The sequence below is a fragment of the Nothoprocta perdicaria genome, unplaced genomic scaffold, assembly GCF_003342845.1.
Source record: "Nothoprocta perdicaria isolate Ctin4 unplaced genomic scaffold, notPer1 scaffold_7, whole genome shotgun sequence".
Lineage (NCBI taxonomy): Eukaryota > Metazoa > Chordata > Aves > Tinamiformes > Tinamidae > Nothoprocta > Nothoprocta perdicaria.
In genome coordinates, this window is record NW_020455976.1 from 6,359,021 (window position 1) to 6,376,972 (window position 17,952).

Sequence of the window (17,952 nt, forward strand, 5' to 3'; positions counted from 1 at the left end):
GCAGGGGCTGCCTTGTGGCCGGCTGCCCAGGGCCACCAAGAGCCCAAGCTTTGCCCCTGCATTTACAGGGCATGGAGTATGGTCACACTCTTCTTGAGTGAGGGACACTTGTTGGCTCTTGTGAATAGACAGTGCTGCACGGTGTTACTAAAATAACAAAAAAAAAAAAAAAAAAAGGCTTTCAGACTCATGTTGTAATGTTTTTAATTACTTGTTTCTCATCATTTTGGGGTGCAGCTGGCGTAGAAGTGCAGAACTTTCTAGGACAGCCTCTTGCACAGATTCTGATGTCTTGAGTTAAAACCTATCTGCAGAAGGTGCAAAGATTTGATCAGCTCTCAGCAGAAACAGAGGGACTTGATGTCCATAGTAAGCCAGACACTTGTACATTAAAGGAACCAGGAACCAGAGCAGAAGCAAAGTAAATTGTGCCTCTGTGAGCAAGAAATTGCAAAAATAGCTTGTGGGGCTTATGCTGACCTGCCTCCTCTCTTAGTTCTTTATTTAACCTGATGAGAATCAGCAGGAAATGCCGATTCCACACAGAGCCACATCGTTTTGCATGTCACAGGCTTCACAGCGTGTGCCAAGTGCTTCTGCGAGCTACGGGATGAACGGGCTTTGTGCTGAGCCTGCTCCCCACACTGCTCTCAGCCCGAGCTCTGGAAGGGATGGCCATTTAATCAGGTTATTAGGTTTAGGATTGAAATGATTTAAAAAAAAAAAAAAAAAAAAAACCCTCTTCAACTCCTCTTGCTCTTACTGAAATTCTGCAGGGAAAAGGAGGAAAAAAGAACGAAGATTCCAATTTTCTGAAACTTCTTTAGGAACAGCACATGTAACTCTCCTAAAAATAAATGCAGGTAACAGCTTGCATGGATTTGCAGGAGTGGTGCTATGGATAAAGTTCACAGGCTGTGGCTTGTCTCTGGGGGCTTAAAGTGTAAAGTGTGAGCTGCAGATAATTTTGTGTAACAGTAGGGGTATGTCATGATCAGGGGCATCCTATCATCAGCCAGGCCAAGGTCTCTTGTTCTGAGAGCTAACATGAATACCAGAAAAGTCAGTAGAAGTTTTTTCCTCCCTTCGAACTGTTTCCTCTGGATGGAAACTTAAGAGCTCATTCCTGCTTGTGATACCAGTTGAGCTTGGTCCTTTTCACAGAATTCCAGGGATCATCTAGTCCAACCCCCTGCTCTAGCAGGGACACCTTTTAAGTCATCCAGTGAGATGCCTGTGGTTTGAGGCCCATGTTTGGCCTGACTGGTGCTCTTTGCTAACGGTTTGCTTCTCCCATGGTGGCTAGGGCACCTTGTCTCCTGCCTAGAGGAGATATTGCCTTGATGCTCTCTGTCTGGAAGATTTCCTGGGCATCAGGGTATTAATGACTACAATGATAAAAGTTAATTTATCCCAAAGATCGAGGTGACAAATCTAAGACTTTCCTGCCCTTCTGGGAAGCTCTTGAACAAACACATTTGTGACGTCTGGAAACTTGTTAAAGTCAGAGTCTTCTCAGCAAACAAAGCATCTCCCCTAGATGCTACACAGGCTGTGGTGTGGGGAAACTCCTTCCCACTATTTCTTTGGCAGTCACCTACACCTGCTGCTGTGTAGGTGGAAGCCTGCACCCAGGTATGAGGTTTCTGGTTGGTAGAGCAATGGAGACCAAGCACCCACCTGCCAGCTTTTCAGACATGCACAACTGGGGAGGGGACCCAGGAGGGGATTCTAATTGCACTAGGCTCCATAGCCTTGAATTAGTCATCTCTCAGCACAGGGTGACTCAGCTCTATGTTTTCGTAACCTTGAGATACTTGTTTGCCTAGTTATTTTTCCACGCTGCCTTGGTTTACGCTGTCTTCATAGAGATTCCTGTACCCTGTCATCTCAGAGCTTTCCTTCCTGCAGTTCACACCAGCTATCTGCCCCTGCTACATGGATTTTCAGGGCTTGAACTGCTCCCACTCCTGAGGGGTCTTGTATGTGGCATTCTGCTGATCTACCCTTGGGCAAAGTGAGCAGCATGGGCCCTTCTGTCAGAAAAACCTGCACCGTTACTTCAGCACAGCTTCAGGGGTCAGAAAAGTGTCTTCTATTCAGGACATCTTGGGTGTTACAGGATCTAATCTGCAGTAAGGCGACTTGGATAGTACCCCTTGTGAGCAGCACATCAGGATCAAGAATCATTTGACCACCTGCTTTCCAGGAGAACAGGAGGGAGAGGAGGAAATGTGAAAGGAAACTGGGGAAACTGAACAGAAAAGCTGCTCTCACTTGAGAAAAATAATGCTTTCCCCAGGAAGTCAAACTCCCCTTTGGAAAGGGGTTTTCAACCTTCAGAGACTCTCCTTCATGCCCATCAGTCGTTGGGATCCCCTCAACATTGTGGTGTCATGTCCTGTCCAACAAAAAAGCTCTGAAAGGAATCACAGTTTTAAAACCTGTTAAAATTATGCTTTGATGAAAATGTGGCAGAATCTTTTTTACTTTTTCTCTTGCTGTTAAATAGAAGAATGAGCTGGGGGATGTTTTGTTGCAAGCCAGGTCTCTCAGATGAAAAGAGGTGGTATTTAATTAAAGCAGCTGACTGATATATTTAAATACCATTCTTATTCCAGTATTCAAGTAACAATTGCCTCAAAGTACTACACATGATATTACTGTTTTGATAAGTGTGTAGACATGGTGGATATGTTTATATGGGTGGATGTAGATATGATAATATCTGATGAAGTTTCTTCATGGCAGGCAAGTTCAATGAGGTATCAGCAGTGTGTATCACAAGCAACTGCAAGACTGTTCCGCTTTCTTGCTGAAACAGCAGCCTGTATAACTTCTTAGATTCATGCTGGCCACATGAGAATCTGCATACCAAGAAGAGAAGCTTTTACTGCATTTTTTTTTTAAGGGTGTTTTTTTTGGTCTGATACTAAGGCAGATGCTTCTGAATAGAAGATCAAATAATATGTCCCTTCGGTCATCTTCCTCCCTCCCCCTAGCAAAGCTGGTGTCACTTCACCTGCCTGCACCTAATCCTGGGAGGAGTTGATGAGCAGCCAGCAATTAAGTGTTCATTAGACTTCAGCTGGTGACACTCTACTGAGCTCAAAGTTAACCTGTTGATCCTGCAAATTAATTGATTTAAGCCCAAGATAAGGCCAAATTGTAGAAATATCTAAATTGTTCTGTATTCCATGTAAAGGCCACCCCTATTTCCCTCACACCTGTCACATCTGGCTGCAAGTGGAGACTTGTTCTACTTTTGGTATTTTGTGCTCTGGAATTAGCTCCAAGAAAACCTGCCCTTGGGAAAAGGCAAAGCTGTAACCACAGCCCCTTTGCATGTGTTGGGGCTTGAAGTTACTAAAGCTTCTCTGATGAGCTTGTGTTTACCTTCCTCTACTTGAGCAAACTTGGAATCTGCTACTTTGGCAACAGCAGCCTGGTGGGTGTGTTGGGAGGATGCGTTAAAGGAAGATGCTTGTAAAGCACCTGAAACAGGATAAAGAAATACAAAATGCAATGGAAGGTGAGCATTATTGTGTCAGTAATTCCTAATGATGCCTTTTTAACCTTCTATTCAATACATACCCATGAGGGTAACTGGGCATGCTCTCCTACTGATACCTGACCTGCTCAAAATATGGAAAAATGAGGATCCAGAAATGTGTACAGACAATCAAGACAATCCAGTTGGTGTGAAAATGCCAGTTGGTGTGAAATGTGACTGATGAGTGTTAGGTCTGATCTCATCCTGGAGCTTAGGAGCTCAGCTCTGCTTCTGGAGGTGCCCCAGCAGGTCTTGCTAAAGCCAGTGGAAGAGCTGCTGTTAAGCAGTCTTGCAAGATTAGAACTGAAATGTGATAAAGATTAATTTTATCTCCAAAAAATAGTTATTTTTGACATTGTCATCATCTTATTTCAATAAAGTCGTGTTTTTTCCCATTGCTCCATGGGCTCCATGGCCCCGGGAGAGGTGGCAGCCCATGTGGCTGAAGGTTATGTTGAGGTAGTCCCAGGTTCTCCTTTTTGCTCCTTGTCTCCCACCCCTTTCCTCAGGGCACCTGTGGTGCTTTTGCCTCTTAGATCAAATGTTTATGAACTCAACATGTGAGACGTCCAGCAAAGATATGATTAGATGCAGAAACTGATTTTTTTTCTTTTTTTTTTTAATTTAGATTTGTCACCATGACCTTCTTGCTGTTATTTGAGTCCATCTGCATTTTTCTGCTTTCCCAAGGTATGTTTAACACTGCTTTTTCCCCTCAGTGTGGCCCTATCTCAGGCACTTTCACTGTGTCCCTCTGGAACTCTTTACCCGAAGGCAGAAGAGCTAAATGTCTCTCCAGGAGGTTTAAATATGAATCTCTGAAACAGAGTTTCACACAGGAGTTGTGAAAATCATATTTCAAGAAACAGATTTTCTGAGAATTCAGGCATGTTTGTCTGATTTTCATGTGGGAAAATTATTTTATATGGGTAAATTTGATAATTTATACAGTATGCTTTCTTTCGGATTAAACTGTGTTGTGTGTCTTATGCTTATGACTATAACGTTCAGAGTCTAAATGTGTCCTGGCTGTTGTTCTTGTCCTGACCTGCAGTGAGCAGAGAGACCGACTGTTCTTTGCCCTCAGATGAGTCCTTGCCTGTTCCCAAGGCCTCTCTGGTCTTCCCTTAGATGTGCTGCTGTGCTACCTCGCTAAATGATTCTTGATGAGTGTAAACACACCAGCAAAATAGCACTTTTCCTGCCTGTGATTAAAACCTGTGTGCCTGTTTTGTTTTTAAGGCAGCACTTAAGATTCATGGATGGTTTATCTGTTTGATCCTACAGTTTTGCTGGTGGTGGATATACAAGAAATCCATGCTGACCAGGAGAAGATTGTCAAGATCTCAGCTGCTGGCCAGTGTAAGTTTGTTTTTATAAAGCAAGACTTATACTCTCTAAATTCCTTCTTCCCTTGTTCTTATGCTTGTTGTTCTATGAAATCTCTACTCCAAGGCCGTAACTTACTCCAATAATGCCCCAGTTTTTCAGGGCTGTGCAGTTTTAATCCTTTATATGTCCTTAGTTTTAATTAGCTTCTGTTCTGCCACCTCTTAGTGTCTTGCAAAAGCTACTCTGAACTCCATGCAGTTTCCCTTTCAGTGTAATAAAATGTCACTTCTCACAAAAAAAAAAAAAAATCATGTATTTGACATGAAACCAGGTGATAGTTCAAGCACAAGTGTCATGACCAATAACCCATAACTGACATCTTCAGCAAGAACATGCTTGAAACCACTACCCAATTTGCTACTCATGTGGTAAAGTCCAGCACTTAGGAAGTGAAAAAATACGGAGCATCTTCCATCCAACAAAGGAGACAGAGAAAATGCTGGTGAAGGGGCCTTGTTCTGTGGGATGGTGGAGCTGACTTACAAAGGACAGTGCTCCATGGTGACTGCTACACAACCGAGCAATCCAGAAAGGAAAGCTTTACATCTTTATGTTCCTTGTGATCCGGCACTAAAAAAACTTAAGTGTAAATTCAGCTCTTGAGAGCAGGAATGATCTGGAAAAAAATTAGTGATTTGGGGGGATAGTGGAGGGTCATAGGGCAAAAGTTGTTCTTGCAGTTTGCCTCTTCAAAATGTTGTTTTAGAAGAAATACTTGATGTGCTTCCCTCTTATCCCTTCTCCCTTATTTTCATCTCAGTTTCCCTTGAAGATGCTTTTAGGAGATGCTGCAGACTTTAAAATTTATCAAAAAGACTATCTCTCTAAATGACTTTGAAAACCTATCTTCAGAGTCTGTAGGGACTGTTTAATCTGTCAGTGAAACGGAGGGCTTCCATCTCATGGTACCCTCCTCAGGAACTTGGTGCAGGAGCAGACATTCCTATGGGCAGAGGTGGTACCAGGACATGACTCTGCAGAGAGGAGAATAGACTGATTTTTGGGAGCTGTTCAGAGAATTTGTGTTTAGAGAAACGCAGTGTGAATTGAAAAATTCTTTGTAGATGACACATATCTGGCTAAGCTGGTCTCCTACAGGTTTTGAACTTCCCTGCATCAATGCTGATACTTTTTTTATAGATAATTTTTTTTTTGGCTTGTTTTCTTTAAAATCTGCCCGTCTGAATTCTGCTGTCACCTGTGAGTGAGGTCCGGGTGCGTGTGCACGGTGTGACCGTGTCTGTCTCGCTCTCTCCTAGCGATGCAGTGCTCGGCTTCGGTAGATGTCCTTTTCCTCTTGGATGGCTCCTACAGCATCGGCAAGGGAAGCTTTGAAAGGTCCAAGCACTTCATGGGTAAGCTCTGCGATGCCTTGGACATCAGGCCAGACCGGGTGAGTGTCAGGAATGTCTCATTTTAGACCGAAGCAGCTGTACACTCTCTTTAAATGTCACTGAAAATGCATTGATTGAAATCCCCCAATTCAATCCAGCAGCTACTGCGGGACCAGAATATTATTCAGAAAGATGCAGTGAAAATTTAAGAGTTTATTAGTCAATGGGGCTCAACGGTGCATCTCAGCTCTTCATACATATAAACAGATCTATTTGACTTGAGAAAGGAAGTAATCTTTCACATGACAGAATGTGATTTTTTTTAAGTGATTTTTATTCGATTTTGCATGCTCACAGTAGAGACTAGCAACTTGCAACTAGGTAATTACTGCAATGCAGACGTAGGCAAATGTACAACGTGGACATTATGTATTTGCAAGTTTTTGAGTTTGTTATTTTTAAATACCATCCTCTGTTGGTATTAGAAAGTTGGAATTAGAAAGTTTTGATATACAGACACAGTTTATTAACTACCTCTAATCTTTAAGACTCCTATTATCACAGATTACTGAGTCATTAAAATTTAGTCATCAAACTGAACATGTACAATGCATATTCCCCCAAACACAGCATTTATCACTAAAGTATCTCAATATTTAATAAGTTGATCTATATAGATAAACATTATAAAACATCTGCAACTTAAATACATAAAATGTCATTTCATGCATGGTAGGTTGAGTTGCCATGTAGGTTTTAGGGGGATAAGGGGACTTTCATATCATCCAGCAACCTAAAGAAGTCCTTCCTGCATCAATACCAGATTTTGAAGATGCCAATATCATGTCCTGAGCTAAGGTAATGAGTTGTCTGAGATGAAATCTTTCAGTTTATCCAGCCTGGATATTAGGCTAGAGGAAGGCTGGCTGCTGGACTATGAACAAAGTCATTGAGTTTATTTTGAAATGGTGGAGTAGAGAGAAGGCAGTATCTTGAGGAAGATGCTCAGACTGAAGGGGCTTGGTATGCACTGAGTTAAAAAGCTTCTGTGAAATTCAGAGAGTAGACACAAAAGAACAGATTTAGACACAATGACAAGTTTTTATAGAACAAGCAAATGAGCTGCAGAAGCAAAAGAAGATATTCAGAAAGCAAAGAGGAATTTTTGCATCATCATAGCTGAAGGAGAACATTAGACAGCCAAGAAAGGAATGAAACTTCGGGTTTGTTTCCTCTTTCATGTTTGGATGGAAATCACAGGAAATCATTTACAGTACAGTGCCTTGGACTGAATTAGAAGACAATTGGAAATATCTCCTCTGATTTAGTGCCTTAATTATGGAAAAGTCTGGAACATGTGGGCTGAATTTTCTCTGGTATCAAATGATCAGCCAGGAGTGGCAACTTGCAGAGATCTCACATTGTGCAGCTAGAGAACTACCAAGTAAAGTAGGAGGAGACTCATGTCTACTAAAGATTATAACCCTTTGGGGTAAGCTATGACAAATGCTTAGCCCTCTAACAACAAAAAAAGATTTAATAGCTGTAGGCAGGGGTTGGCTACAGTAGCTGAAGAACTTGAAGTGCACATTGTCCTTGCTTTTTACAAGGGATGAGATGCTTTTGCCCAGCGTTTTTTTGTTGTCTTAGTCTAGTGATGGCTCAGCTTGCAGAAATGCTCCACCATGTGCTAGGAGTCTTCTGGAGCGAACTACAGGTTGAAGAAGGGGTGTGTAAGGGTAGTAGATGGAACCTATGGATTGGAAGATGACAAGCACATCTTTGGATGTGCTGTGGTAAGATTCAGAAATACACTCAGTTTCCTGCTGCTATAGGGTAGTGATTTCCAGATTTCTATCTGGAAATCAAATGATAAATTCAGGAAGGGAATAAAAGTTTGATTTTGCTTTTCCAATGCTATCTTCTTTTAGAGGTGGGAGCACAGAGACGGGTCTGGCTCTGAAATACATCCTTCGCAAGGGATTCCCCGGCGGCAGAAACTCGACTGTCCCTGAAATCCTCATCATCCTTTCAGACGGAAAGTCCCAGGGCAACACTGAAATACCTGCAACGCAGCTGAAGGAGAGGAGGATCATGGTTTTTGCAGTAGGAATAAAGTTTCCAAGGTAGAAAACTTTCCCACAGGGTTGAAAATAAAGCTAACCAAATGGCAAGGCCTAGTCAGTGAGAGATGGTGGAGAGGTCTTGAGGTAGACATGAATTTGGGAAAAAAGGAGAACTTGGGGTGTAGCATAGGCATAGGGGAATCACTAATCTGGTGAAGAGCGAAGAAGGACCAGAACTGGTGAGGGAAGCTCTTTTACTGGGTAGAGCTTTGCTGCTATGTAAGTCTAAACACACGAGAGCCCTAAAACTCCTTGAAGTGCGTCAATTTTTGTATCAGTTCTCTCTCCACTGCATGCCCAGGGTTTGTTTTGCTGCCTAGTTCCTTGGGTAGGACCAAGGGTCTCTTTACACATGGGGTTCACAGGTGGGAGGAGCTGCAGGCGCTGGCTAGCGACCCCGCTGAGCAGCACGTCCTGTTCGCTGGAGATGCCGCCGACGCCGCCAATGGCTTTTACAGCACCCTCACCCGCTCTGCTGTCTGCAGCGCCCCGGCTCCAGGTAACCCCGGTCCCACCTTCACCTTCCAGCCTGCTCCCTGAGATTGCATCATGTCTCTGGGTGAAAAAAGGTAGAACCGTGTTAGAATTAATTTCCTAGACTCAGGAAGGCTGAGATCCCTGCCTTGGAGCCAACCAGTTGAGGAGCAAGGTAGGACAGAGCTGCTCTGCAGATTGTGGTGTGATGACAAGCCAACCAGCAAATCTCTAATTGAGCTTACTGGGGGATCAGTAGGTGTTGCACTGTGACATTATCTGTTTCTGGTACCCCAATGGGATGGTTGCTTGTCAACTACCTTTCCTGCAAGTTGTATGACCCTAAATCTTTCTTGGTTCACCCCCAAAAGGAGAATATTTGTCTTTGCTCATGTTGTGGTAGGCAAAGGGATAAACACAGTCATTTTAAACCTCCTGAAGGACTTGGCTGTGTGGTAACGGACAGCACTCTGAAGAGACAGCAAAGTTACCCCGGGGGTCCTGGAGTGATCCAGAGGGAGAAGAAAGCTGAAAGCAAGAATGTCTAAGGTGTCAGTGGAGCCTAAACTCAGCAATGCAAGTTTTACACTAAAGCAAAGCAGGCTGACGAGTGAGTACCCCAGAAGGTGGGGTAGCCTAGCGAGTTTGTTATTCTCTCATGGGCTCTTGCAGAGGGCTCTTTGTAGACCTCTCTTATGTGCTTGTTAGCAGTAAGGCAAGGAGAACTGACCTGGTTGTAAAAATGGTGCTCCACTCCTGTACAAACTTGGTGCTTTCAGGCAATTGTTTAGAATTTTCTCTTTGCTACAGACTGCAAAATTGAGTCCTATCCTTGTGAGCGCAAGACCCTGGAGACTGTGAAGGATCTGTCTGGAAACTTCGCATGCTGGAGAGGCTCAAAGCAGCAAAGCGCAGTGCATGGTTCACTGTGCCCGTTTTACAGGTGAGATGGGCGTGCATATCTTTTAAAAGCAGACAGCACAGCGAGAAGAAAGAGATAGTAATGAGGCTTAAACTGGATCATGAATCTATTGAGGTAAACAGCCCAGAGAAGACTGACGGAAACATGGTGTGTGGGTCTAGGAAGAGTTAATCCTTGCTCCAATAGCTGGCTGATCTGAAAGGCAAAAGGTAAGCTGAGGTTCTGAGACTCAAAAGCAGAAAATTTGCCAAAGAGCCTAAAGAAATTAGGAATGGAACTGGGGTTATGTTTCCTACCTGTGCAACCGGAATACTGTGAGGCAAACACCCTTGCACACATTTGCATCTCTTCCATGCTAGGAGTTTTCTAGGTCAGAATTTCTTCCCAATCTAAACCATGCTTGTCCAGCAGCCATTACAGTTGCATCAGTATCAGGAAGCCAAAGTTAGCAGGGAATACAAATTTATTTTCATTCCAAGTTAAATCAAAAAGTTTAAGATATCTGTAGGAAATAAATAATAATAATAATGTGGAGCCATTGAAACACATCTTTAATATTGAAATGTAAAATACAACATGTTGAAGTAAAATTCAAAAGCAAAACAATAAATTTGATGAAATTGTTTTTTTCTTTTGCTATCCCACTCAGAATAGGCTGTTTTCTTATTAAATACTTGTTTAGAAAAAAAAAAAAAACTTTACCAAAGAAAGCTCTTTCCACGGAAAGCAGAATGAGCTCACCTTTGAAAATAACTTGTTAAGATTAAAATTCATGATAGATTTTGTTCTTCTGTTTATTATTAATCTTCCTATTTCAGATGGAAAAAAGTTTTCATAAAACATCCATCCAGACGTTTCCGAACAGTCTGTCCAGGTAGGAATTAACTGTTTTTTAAATTTTTATTTACAATATAGGAGAAATAATAAATAATGAATAAAACAGATGGGATTTACTCTCACTTCTAAAATGGTGTCAAAATCCAGTTGAGTTTCTCAGCCTTAGAACAGTCAAAGGTTAAAGAAAAATAAGATACGCTGAACCTGCCAGCCCTTAATGGGCAAATATACCTTGTCCAAATGAAATATGAGTGATCAAGAAATAAAGTTTTGATTCCTTCTTTGCTAATGTAAATCTGGAAAGGCTCCATTATCCTTAGTAATTATGCTATATTTGCATGAAGGTAACTTCACTGTCGTTATTCCAAAGCAAAGGAATTAAGATCAGAGATGAAGTGTGAGAGCCATCATACCCTCGGAAGTGGATAGTGTTGAGGAACAGACAGTGAACTGGAAGAGAGCTACCAAATAGCACTTGCTAAGTAGACTCCTTAAAAGGTTGGAGCTGCCTGTGTGGGGAATGGGTTATTCCAGATCAAGCAAGCTAAATTTGAGAAGCTGCTAATGTTGTTAATCTTTTTTGGGTCAAAAACCCTCTAGCAAATCTGCAGAAACCTTACCATGTTTCCTTGATGTCTGTTACATGCATATGGAAATGCTTGGAGACCTTCCAGCAACAATGAAATTGCCTTGAGTGGATTGAGAGCATCTGTGCTCAATTGCACAGCATGATGGGCTGAAATTTGAGCCCTTTTCCAATTTATGGCCATGTTCACACTGGAACAGGATGGGAAGGGGTGCTGACTCTGTCTTTCCTTTCCCTGGCTCCTTTTAGACCCTTGCGACTCCCAGCCATGCCAGAATGGGGGTACCTGTGTCTCAGAGGGACTGGTCAAGTTCTACTGCCTGTGCCCGGTGGGGTACGGAGCAGACGTCCACTGTGGTAGGTGTGAACCTGCTCATTTGCTCTAGAACTTTCCTTCTTAGTTATGCCCTGCTTTAGCATTGCCCATTGCATCTCCACACAGATGGCTGGGGTTAGACTTTATTACAGGATATGGGCTGAGTTTTCTCTCCCATTGATTTAACATCACTGACTTGTCACTGACTAGTCACTAGTGACTGTGATTTGCTGCCCCGAACTCTTGAATATGGAGAGCACCAAAATAGAAAGTCATGCGCTAGTGAGTCTATATTTAATTCTAAACAAAGGCATCACATGAGCAGCAAAATAAAACTAGCAGAGATGTAGCAGAAGGGTCTGTGTTGGCTCCTCTTCTGTGCAGAAGGGGATCCAGATTTGGGGATTCAATATGCAACACTGAAGAAGTGTCTTATCTTGAGAAAATGCTGAACATCTACCTCCCCTCAAATCAAGGCCCTTTAAATTGTCTCAAATTCTATCAGATCCTTTCTCAGTGATATTCTGAAACTCTGAGTGATATTCTGAGAATACTACAAGAGAAGACTTTTGCATCTGAAATACCAGGAATCCTCTAAATATTTCCGTTCTGTAAAGACTTCTGTGGTATCTGACCAAAATAGTTGTCCTCCAGCTCATGCAACGTCAGGCAATGCGTTTAGCCTGCTAGACGGAACAGACCTTCATCGTGCATCAGCACTTCCAGCAGATCCAACTGAGCTGCCTAATGTGCTTGTCTTCTTGACTTGCATTCAACAAATCACTCTCTCCCTTTCCAGGACCGAAGCTGAGCCTTGAGTGCAGCGTCGATCTTCTTTTCCTGATGGACAGTTCAGCAGGGATCGCTCTGGAAGGATTCCTACGTTTCAAGGCATTTCTAAAGAGGTTTCTTCAAGCTGTGATGGGCCAGGAGTCACCAATGAATGTGGGAGTGGCTCAGTATGATACTGATGTCAAGATACCCATTGAAGTGGGGCAGCACAAGGATGTGTTTGGTCTCATGAAGAGTATTGAGGCTTTGAATTTCAGTGGAGGAGAAACTCAGACAGGCAGAGCCCTGTGGTACATTGCACAGCATGGCTTTAGAAGCATCCCAGCCTTGGCAGATGTGCAGGATGATCTCCCACGGGTAGCTGTCTTGCTCACGGACTCCAAGTCTCAAGATCCAGTGGTGGAAGCAGCCAAGTATGCAAGAGACCAAGGGCTTTTCCTCATCGGCATAGGCAGAAGCTTCCTGAGAGCAGAGCTGACTGAGGTGACTGGCAATCCCACGCAGACAATCATCTACTCCAGCCCCCAGGATCTCCTTAACAAGATCCCAGAGCTGCAGAAAAGAATCTGCAGCATGGACAGTCCTGAAGGTAAGTGGCATGTGCATCGTGGGAGAAGTCTGTCAAACTGCAAGCAGTTTCTGAACTCTGCTGAAGAGGCAAGAAAATCGAAAGACAGAATGTCTTTCTTTTGCTTGTGTTATTCATGGATTCAGGGACTAAATTTTCATTGTTTTCTGTTATGATGGAGCTGTATCTGTTGGTGATAAAGGATCGTAGATTGGCCTTCACAGTCAATGATCAGCAATGATGATTTTTGGCTAGTATTTGCCCCACACCTGTTTTTTTTCTGTTGTTGTTGCTGACTGGTTGTTTTTGTTTGATTGTTTGTTCTGTTCTTTTGGTCAAGAAGGAGTACATATATTTTGAAAAAATACAATGTTTGCACTCTTTAATCCAGGCTGCCAGGCTCAGTCCCTTGATTTGGTGTTTGTGGTGGATGCTTCAGCTGGAGTTGGCCTGGAGAATTTCCTGCTGCTGAGAGACTTTGTCAGAAGTGGATCTTCCCATTTCAGCATCAGCCGGGATGTCACCCAAATCGGCCTCGTGGTGTACAGCAGCAGAGCTCACACTGCGTTCGCCCTGGACACCCACACTAGCAATTCATCTCTTCTCCAAGCCATCAACCAGCTGCCCTTCCTTGGAGGCTCGAGCTCTCCCGGCAGTGCCTTGCTGCATATTCATGGCGATGTGATGACTGTGCACAAAGGAGCAAGACCTGGTGTCAACAAGGTGGTGGTGATGCTCACGAATGGCGGTGGCATGGAGGACGCTGCTTCACCAGCTCGGCAGCTGAGGAATAACGGCATCTTGGTGTTCGTGGTGGTCATTGGAGATGCATAGAGGGACGCTGCTGGGTCTCCCAACTACCTGGTCCACGTCTCCTCCTATGAGGACCTGCAGCGTTATGAAGAGCTTATCATTGAAAGAATCTGTGAAGGTAGGAGCATCCCATCCTCACTGCTTATACTGCTGCCACTGGCTGCTTGTAAACCTTGTAAAATAGGCAAAGAGGGGACTTTCTTCTGTAACCCTTGCACTCACAGATTTACTGATGCTTTATATAACAAGTTTGATGTTATCATTTGCATTTAGCAGATGAGGAATCCATGACATTGACTGGGTCCTTGCCCAAAGCAATCCTACAGCAGTAGGAACCAGCCTTCCTAAGAGCCAGTCTCTGTGTGAATGGCTTTTGAAGGCCTCTCAGGTCTAGGTTCTGCATTTCGTGCAAGCACAAAAAGTTTGTTTTCTGATGTTTCTTTAAACCTGTATAGTTTATTGTGCATTATTGTGTCCCATGCAGTGTGTTAGATGGTTAAGTGGATGGTTAAGTAAAGAGAGGTCTTCAGACAACTTGTGATTAGTTTTGTTTGCAGGACCATATCCTTATCTCCAAAGTATCCAAGAGGGCAGCTTTTTACTCATGTTTGTGCTAAAAAGTGCATTTTTTTTCCCCAAGGCTAAAAGGCCAATCCCTCACTATAAGTTAAAAAAAAAAAAAAAAAAAAAAAAAAAGTCTTTGAAATCAAATTTGAAACACTTATTTGCCTTGTTTGCTAAGTGTGAGTGCTTTGGTTTGATTTAAGTGTGCTTTTCAGAGAGATAAACAGTTCTCCTTTGTAGCTATCCAGTGATGGAGAAAGTGCCCATGTCTTATTTCTCATTCATAACAGCCCGAGTTTAACATCCAGCTATTTGGTCTTGTTGGGTTTCAGCCCTCTTGTAGGAAGAAATGAAAAAGCACTAGCACTTCTAGAGGGGTAATACTTTTGGCTGTATTATTATAAAAATAAGCTGCTGTACCATGAAATTAGTCGCAGGTGGCAGCTGCAGGAGAAGAGATGACAAGGTTCAGGAGTTGAGGGTAATAACATATCATTTCCTGAGAGTGAGTCACTGCTTGTGCGCTTGACCAGCATTTGTATTGTCTGGACTGGGACACAGGATCGTTCGGTCTTCTTCTTCCAATCTAAGACTCAGTAACAGATTTGTTGTCTATGGCTTTTAAAAATTATGACTTGTCATAAATGTATATGAAAAACAGATCCTAGCTCTGGGCATGTAGAATATTGTATTCTTTCTGATGCCTAGTTGAAAAGAGACCGGCAGAAAATGATCCAGGGGTGTATAAGAAAAATCTCAAGCACTAAATATATACAATATGTGTTTAAAGGAAATATTGACTCCTGAGGTCAAGAGGCCTGCTGTGTTGTGGGTAGGAAAAGCCTGGACATATTTCACAAGAACACGGCTAATAACAACAAGTTTGGGTATGGTTACAAGTTTTTCTCTGAAAATCTCTAGAAAGAGGACCAAAAACGTCTCCTGCCTTGTTTGCCACTGATGCCACGGACCTCAAGTGCTCTCCAGAGGAGAGACTGGGTGGGCTCCAACTGGAGCAGTGGTGTTTGGGGTTGTAAACTGCTTGGAGCAAGGGATGAGTCTTACTCCACTTTGGTGATGTCTGGGTCTGAGGGGTTTAGAGATCACTGTGCTCAATGCACAGCTCTGAACTTGCTCTGTTTGGCTCTTTTTTGACATTGAGCCTAATGGGATGTTACTCTCTTAAGCTTTTTATTAGTCTCCAGCTGAGAACACCCAGCAAATGTATTCTCTTCCTCTTCTCTAGGTTAAAAATAGACGAGTTTTGCCTACAAAGACAAGGTTGTTGGATTGGCTCCTCCCTCCATATTAATATGTTTTTCCCAGCCCAGAAGCTGGGAAAAAGTGCCATATTTGCAGGACTCCTGGTGGATGCAGGTCCCGGCTATGAGGGCTCTGTGCCTGAGCCTGCTGTTCTGCTTGTGTTTATTGCAGAAGCGAAAAGCCCCGCGAACCTGTGCAAGCCCAACCCCTGCTTGAACCAGGGCCTATGTGTCCTCGGGCCTGGAAGCCACCGCTGCGAATGCCACAGCTGGCAAGGACCCCACTGCGCGAGCAGCAAGGCTCCATAGACCCCTCTGCTGACCCCCGTGACAGGAGTAAGTCCCCACAGATGCTACCAGGGCAGGTCTCACTGCCTCTACCCAGCTCCTCTCAGCTGCTCCCAAACCCGGGCCTCTCTTGCACGGACATGGGGCAGCAATTCCCCAGTACCTGTGGTGGCCCAGGCCTTGGTGCTCTGTCTCAAGTATTCCAGTATTTCCCATAGTGCAAAAGCCTCCCGTTGCTTTCTACCTCTTCAGCAGCACAGCACTGGCCCGGAGGTAGCAACCCTGCAGCCTCCTCAGAGCTGTGCCCACAGCAGGAACCTCTCAGTTTAGAGAGTGATGTTGCACTTACCTGAGCCAAGGAGCTCTGACTTCCACCCTGTCATCGCTAACATCTGTCAGCTAAAACCAAGGGTGTCCTTGGGTTGTAAGGAACTGAGCAGCAGTTAATTCTTTGATCCCGGAGCCCTTGTTCAGCTGCATTTCTGTTTTGCAGGAATTGCCAGCGATTAATCTTGGAGAAGTCCGGTTCTTCCTTCAGTTTCCCACAAGCAGCAGAGTCCACGTGGGTTGCAGCACTTCTCCTGAGGTCTTCAACACACCAAAAAGTCTGCGGATTGGAAGCACTGATACACATGCATGGAATGTTTCAGTTCTCCTCCTGGGAATTCTTGCCTACGGCCCCTTGCAGGTGCAATGTGACAAGTCACCTGCGGTGACCAGTTTACCTTGCCAAGAGGCTGCACTGATGCTCTTCTGAGCTCCTGTGTCGCACAAACTGAGCTTTGGGTGCTCCCTCTCTTTTTTGTATCAAGTAAATATTTGCATTTAAGCATTTATTATTGGTATTTTGTATTTCCTCATCCAGACTCTAGCACTGATTATATATATTTTTAAAAGACTTATTCACAGGTCTTTGAGTTAGTCTAAAAATGCACTAAAAATCTCAGTAATTAATTCTGTCACTCCTGCTGAAAGGGGTTAATGTAGATTACACACTGGCCAGCAGAGCTGCAGAGCTGTTTCTAAGAGAGCATTGAAACAACTGAAATCACAGAATGGATTAGAATAAAAAAAAAAATAGATGCTGACCAGCAAAAAAGACCAGCTTTGAGATGGAATGGAAAAAGTAATTTCACTCTCTATCTGGCCTATGTTTTTTTTAATGCTACATTTTAATACATCCTTGGTAGATAAAGAGGAGTGAGGTAGATGGTCCCCTTGGCTCCTCCCCTATTACCCCCAGTCCCATTGTATGAGGCACAGGTGCTTGGGAACTGGGTCTGGAATCTTTTTAATAAAAGATACAATTCTCAGTGGTCCTTTCTGATCCTTCTGAGCATCCTCTTCTTCAGGGCTCTTCTGTGGCACTGAGCTTTGCCATGTCACCTTACTCTCCTTTGGAGGTGGCCTGTGGAGAATAGTTGTTTGACCTGATCTGAACCTGAACACAGTGGACACAGGGCACTCGTGCCTCCCCTCTATTCAAAGCAGATCCCCCCCAGGACAGAGTGGGCTCTGCATTGAGAGCTGGGCCTCTCATGGGCTGCGATGCTCCACAAGTGTCTCCAAAGACAAAGTTAGGTCTCACGCCTGCATCTTTCAGAGCATCAGGCTCACGGGATTGCTAGATCAATTTGAAGCCACTCAGCCTACGTAATTGCTCTCCGAGGGCTACCTGGTTCACACTGCTGGGTGGTTTTTCCTGCTACTTTTCCCACGGCCTCCCTCGCCTCCGGAGAGCAAAGCAGCACTGGACAGGGCAGAGGCAGAGACCTTCCCATCAGGTGTACGGAGAGAGACACAAGTTGTTCCTCAGGTTCATTGTTGAAGGACCAACAGTCTAAAGCACTAGTGGGGATGAAAACTGGCACCGAGACGAGAGTAACCCTATCTTATACCTTGGGGGAGAAGGCAAGCCAGGGGGAGCGAGAATTTCCACTATCACTTCTGTGGATTGTCTGTGTCCTTAGGTGCCTGGGACACAGCAACACAGAGGCTCAGTTCAAAGCAAAGACCTGCGTTGTAGTGTAGGATGTGGATCTGCTCATGAGCTGGCTAGACCCCAGCCAAACTGCCCTGAAAACCGTTCCTGAGAGGGATGGTGGCTCCTTATCCTTGCTGTGCA

The 17,952-nt window shown here is 43.9% G+C and overlaps 1 protein-coding gene across 1 annotated transcript; it reads left to right on the plus strand.

Annotated features, from left to right (window-relative positions):
- The first annotated feature begins 4,191 nt into the window (after positions 1-4,191).
- Positions 4,192-16,454, plus strand: VWA2 (von Willebrand factor A domain containing 2). The gene is given in 13 exon segments (XM_026050740.1): positions 4,192-4,243; positions 4,841-4,915; positions 6,205-6,353; positions 6,853-6,923; positions 8,166-8,405; positions 8,771-8,904; positions 9,690-9,822; positions 10,620-10,675; positions 11,474-11,581; positions 12,340-12,921; positions 13,292-13,831; positions 15,712-15,834; positions 16,321-16,454. Coding segments are annotated over 13 exon segments (2,397 nt in total).
- The last annotated feature ends 1,498 nt before the right edge of the window (positions 16,455-17,952 follow it).